The sequence below is a fragment of the Procambarus clarkii genome, chromosome 69, assembly GCF_040958095.1.
Source record: "Procambarus clarkii isolate CNS0578487 chromosome 69, FALCON_Pclarkii_2.0, whole genome shotgun sequence".
NCBI classification, from domain to species: Eukaryota; Metazoa; Arthropoda; class Malacostraca; order Decapoda; family Cambaridae; genus Procambarus; species Procambarus clarkii.
Window position 1 is genome coordinate 14,776,459 of NC_091218.1, and position 5,491 is coordinate 14,781,949.

Genomic DNA, 5,491 nt, shown 5'->3' on the forward strand with positions numbered 1-5,491 from the left:
ATATATTATCGCTGAAATAATCGCGATGACGGGACATCAATTTGACTTATTATACATTGGATAAAAACATTGAGTTGGATATAAATCTCAGATTGGATTAAAAACGTGAGCATCAGTAAAGTTATAGTTACCAGAGAGAGAGAAGACTAAATTTAGATTTAAATTAGCATTGTCTGTCTTAAATGGAATATACCCAACATAAATTAAATACGAATTTAATGCTTAAGAGAACTCAAAATATTAGCTTAAATAATTTTCGATCTGTGAAAAGAAACACTTAATTAATTTCAATAATCTCTTCAGATATATGATATTTTCCGAAGCCCCCGACGACAATGCCCTCCCCAAGGGTAATAAAGACCACTTGGAAATTCAATTGCGTTCAGGGTGGATAGATGGAAGTGTCCTCCATTAAGACAGACAGTGGAAACCATCTCTCCTCTACCACCATCACAGCCCCGACACGAGTAGACTTGACTCGTCGTTCGGAGAGTGAATGCAGAGGAGAGTGAATGCAGAGGAGAGTGAATGCAGAGGAGAATGAATGCAGCATCACCGTGCTGCTATACAAGATGATCTCACCTAATTTCCGCATGTTGTGTTGTTTTAGGAACAATTAATAAATTATCTCTGTAAACATTTCACTGTCTTTACTAAAATCATCAATACAGATTTCAGTCTAATTTTTATCGTAAACAACATTGGTTACACATCTTGCACTTGTAAACTGTTTTCTAGACTATGGACGACAAATGTTTCCTTACGGCAGTTTGCGAGGATTGTGAAGGCCTATCAGGAACGCTCTGCATGGCCTATTGGCCAAAAAAATACGCTGAGAGGAAACAACATATTAAAAAGCAACAGAAAGTCTCATAATCCTAGGATGGAGTTCTAGGATGGGTCCTGGGATTGTGTCCAGGGTGCGGGTGTTGGGAGGAGTCCTGGGATGTACTAGGACCCGGTCCTAGTTGGGGTCTTGGTAAGTGAAAATAGCCTTATAGTATTTTTATCTTATCATTATAGTATCTTTATCTTATCTTTAAATGAAGGATTATGGTATTGTCTCTAAACGTCTACACCAACTTTATAAATAAAAATATTTCAAGCATTAATGCAATTGTCCTTAAGAAGCCAGAGATATACTTTACACTTTAAATCATTCTATTTGAATTAGTATTCTGAGTCGGGTTCACTCTAGTTGCACTGTGAGGGTACTTAATCTTAATGATTAAGTTATTTATCTATGTACAAAGGTACACCGGCGGAACCTTTAACACCACAGAAAACAGAACATATATTTAACTAAATAAATAAATAAATCTTCTGTCTCTTATACTGTATATATAAATAATTTATCTGACCTTTTAAATTTATGTCTTTTCTATTCTCGATTGTTGCACAATGAACATATTTCATGTAATATTCATGAAAACTATTGCAGGTCTTTCGCGTGTAACAGGAATATATTTCATCATGACACTTTGGAAAATATTTACCATGTAGGACTCAATGAAGAAGTATGTAAGCAATTATTTATTGCAGCGGTTCTTGTGCTCAGAACCTAATCCTCGAAGGAATAATATATTACTGCACCAACCATCAATCTTAAACAAATAAGTTAAAATTGGCTTCCAAGTTCATAGTGCCATGAAGGATCTGCATACCAAGCACTTTATAGATTAACTATCTTTAATAAAATTTGTAAGCGACCGACACATCGACAGTGTAAAGCGATAAGGATACAGTACCCCGAGACCTTGGGATAATGGTCTACTTAAGAATATTATATATTAATGGCTTCTATTGAATCACATTAAACATTGTACATTAAAAATTAATTAGTGAGTGTTCTCATTGCCTCTCTTTAAACTCAAGGTTTTGTATATTTCATGTAGTAGTAATAATTTTGGGTCGTTCTATTTATAATAAGTGCATTTTACTTACTCTAAAATACCTTTGAGAACAAACATCGCAATGTTAATCTATATTGCTTACAGCTCTTATAAACTGTGTTAATTTCGCCTCCAATCTGTAAGGATCATGTTATTACTCGGTGATCTTAGGTCTGTCTGGATCATCACATGATCCAGTGATCTTAGGTCCGTCGGGATCATCACATGATCCAGTGATCTTAGGTCTGTCTGGATAATCTCATGATCTAGTGATCTTAGGTCCGTCGGGATCATCACATGATCTAGTGATCTTAGGTCCGTCGGGATCATCACATGATCTAGTGATCTTAGGTCCGTCGGGATCATCACATGATCTAGTGATCTAAGGTCTGTCGGGATCATCACATGATCTAGTGATCTAAGGTCTGTCGGGATCATCACATGATCTAGTGATCTTAGGTCCGTCGGGATCATCACATGATCTAGTGATCTAAGGTCTGTCGGGATCATCACATGATCCAGTGATCTTAGGTCCGTCGGGATCATCACATGACCCAGTGATCACAGATCTATCAGGACCATCACATACATAGGAGACTATCCAAGATCTATCAAGGTCATAACATAGCAAGGTGATCCCAGATCTGGCAGTAAACTCTTTAATATGTTGTTATTCTATGCTATGCTGGGTCCTCGAACAATCAAATTGTTCATTTTCACACAGTTTCCAGGGACAATACGATACCACGCACCATTAGACTGTTGGATCAATTTGATTGGCCAGACGGTGCCGGTCCCTAATGAATGCTAACTGGAGATGCTATTTTCACAGAAAATCTTATCATTGGACTCTTAAAAACTCCAAAATGTGCAGAATTTCAGATTTTAAGTTGAATATAAAATTGAATACCAGATGACCGACTATGCAATCACTGTATAATAGTAATCTAGTAAAACAAATTCGTCTATACGATAAATTGGCAATTGGTGAGATGCAAGAGGATCTTGCATGATTTCAGCGTAGATAATATTCTGAAATCTTTTACAGCCTGCATATAATCACTGAAACAAATGAACTACTGAGACCGCCTGAAAGCATTCAAATTGTAATAATTCTTATGTAGACAAGAGCAAGAGTAGACAAGATTCTTATGTTGGTATCTCACCAACAGAAAATACTGGAAGGACAGGCAACAAACCAGCAAAATGAAATTCCAGTTAAATTGAGAGGGAGATAGCGTAGTAAGTGTTACAGATATCCAGTGGAAAGTTGGGGTTCAACAGGCATGTACAATGTCAACATCACAGTCCCACGAATCTTCAACCTCCGGCCAACATATGTAAACAAATAGCAGAGAAAACGGCAGAAGTTTGAAAAATTTCCTGTGGAATTACCGGATCAACCTGCGTATGATGGCTAAGTAATCCTGTGTGCAATGAAGACAGTCTCATAAAAGAATGTCACAATAACTTAGAAAAACGAATAATCCTGGACGTTTATCAAGTCAAAACTGGTCTCATATACCAGGCATTCTCCAGGGAAAGCTGGCCCCAGACCGCACTGAGATTGGTGGTGAACTATTGAAATTATCAAGAGGTTCGAAATTGAAATTATCAAGAGGAAAATTATCAATATTACCTGTTCGGTTCACTTCTACTCCTGCTATAGACACAATAATGTATCTTACCTAATGTAGTTGTAGGAATGTGACCCATCTACCGTAACTAGAGGACTGATCATGCCTGCTGTAGTTTCAATGATATATATGTATATATATATATATATATATATATATATATATATATATATATATATATATATATACATACATATCCTGCTGTAGATGCTAGAACGTAAATACCTTGGTGTAGCTGCAGGAATGTACATCATCTGATGCAGCTATATGAATGTGTCTCACTTGCTGAATCTACATGAACATGAATATTCTGATGTATCTACTGTAATGTGTCTCACCTGGTGAAGGTACATGGGTGTGTTTGACCAGCTGTAGCTATTTGAATGTATCACACTACTGTAGCTGCATAAACCAACTCACAAATGTCTGGCACTGAATTTTCATGCACTGTTTACCTTACATAAACATATCTTGGTCAGTGTTTTCAGTGGCATAGAAAGTATATAAAATATTCAAGTATTCTTTATTTTATGTTAATGCAAAACCTGAATTATTTTACAACCCGAGAAAGGCGAGTGGAGCATAGCAAGTTTTGAATTCTCTTGTGTATTCTACATTTTGCATATATCCCAGCGTCCTCCTTTTCTGGGAATTTCTTTGGGTGCTAAGATTGTATGCAACCTCCTCGAGGCTTCTCTAGATGAACCTCTGCTCTTATTCACGGCCTTCTTTCATTACTTGTTATGAGCATATGCGTATAAGTACGTGGCAACTGTCTTAAAACGTATTTTCAAGATTTTTAAAGTAAGGATTTTTATTGCATTTATGCAAAGCAGTGAAAGTGAAGCACTGGAAGGTGGTGGGAAAAGGCACAGTTAATTCTTCAAATATTAATTGTTGGAGGCCTATGAGATAATCGACAGTAAAACCATCCAACACTTTTCTGTGCTTAAAGAGGGAAAACTGAAGCCTGAATCTAGCAAGAAGGACGACGAAACGTCTCTACAAGGAAGGAAAAAAATCTTCGCTGTCGCTGATTTTGATTCGAGATACGTAAACTTTTGTTCATGAGATACATATAATTTGACGAGGGGGAAGGCACGATAATTATGAGGAGAAATCACTATGCCAGTACGACTATGTTGCACGTTTGAGGGATATGTGGACATGGATCTGGATTATGAGGACTATAATTGGAACGGTGCCCAACGCCCAACCGCTTGGTCCACATGGAATTAAACGCCGACCATTCAGCTAGCAAGGCCGTTACTATGTCCAGCAGTTCAAGTGGATGGGTCATAATAGAGTGAGGGAGTATTTTCTGGCCTCGTCAGGTCATGTGCAGTAACATACCTGAGGCAGGCCACCTGCGGGTTATCTCACGTCTTGCACAGTATCATTCTTATTATCACATGACTGCTGGAGAATGAGGGCCCAGAGGAATTCCTTACGGTCCTGCCAAATATGTATCTCTTGGGGCAGAAATTGGTCTTCAGATAGTGTCTTGACGAGGCTCTTATCGCAGAAAGACATTTGGAATAGAAACGATTGTGTCCAAAGATCGAAATTCACACCAAATTACTTTTGAATCCAACGAACTAAGTGGAAAAAATTACAAAATCGATTATTTCTTTATTACGTAGCCGTAAAATTGATAAACAGGATACTCATGTTTTTTCCAACAATATAAATCAAGTTAGATTCAATGACAAGGGTGAGAGAAAGTGTTCTCTCAGCTTGACCTGCACCCATGGCTGTTGTGCTGAGCAAAGATGTTTACATGAGCATTTGTATACGCCTATATCTGAGGACACTAAGTACATCGTCTTGGGTATCTATGGATCAGGAATAGTTTCAGCAGTTCAGAAATCGTGTGTCTGGTGACGTACGACGCCTGGTTATACTAGAAGACAGCAGTTTATACAACTATCCTGTATAATCATGGGGGAATGGGGTTCTACC

At 37.7% G+C, this 5,491-nt stretch overlaps 1 protein-coding gene across 1 annotated transcript; it reads right to left on the reverse strand.

Moving 5' to 3' along the window:
* Nucleotides 1-2,012: 2,012 nt before the first annotated feature.
* Nucleotides 2,013-2,438, reverse strand: LOC138355852 (uncharacterized). Its single transcript, XM_069311393.1, has one exon. It carries the CDS (start codon nt 2,436-2,438, stop codon nt 2,013-2,015), a length of 426 nt encoding a protein of 141 aa, XP_069167494.1.
* Between the last annotated feature and the right edge of the window lie 3,053 nt (nt 2,439-5,491).

Coding starts and splice junctions, on each gene's coding strand:
- LOC138355852 (XM_069311393.1), bottom strand. CDS start 2,438: ATGATCCCGACGGACCTAAGATCACTGGATCATGTGATGATCCCGACA.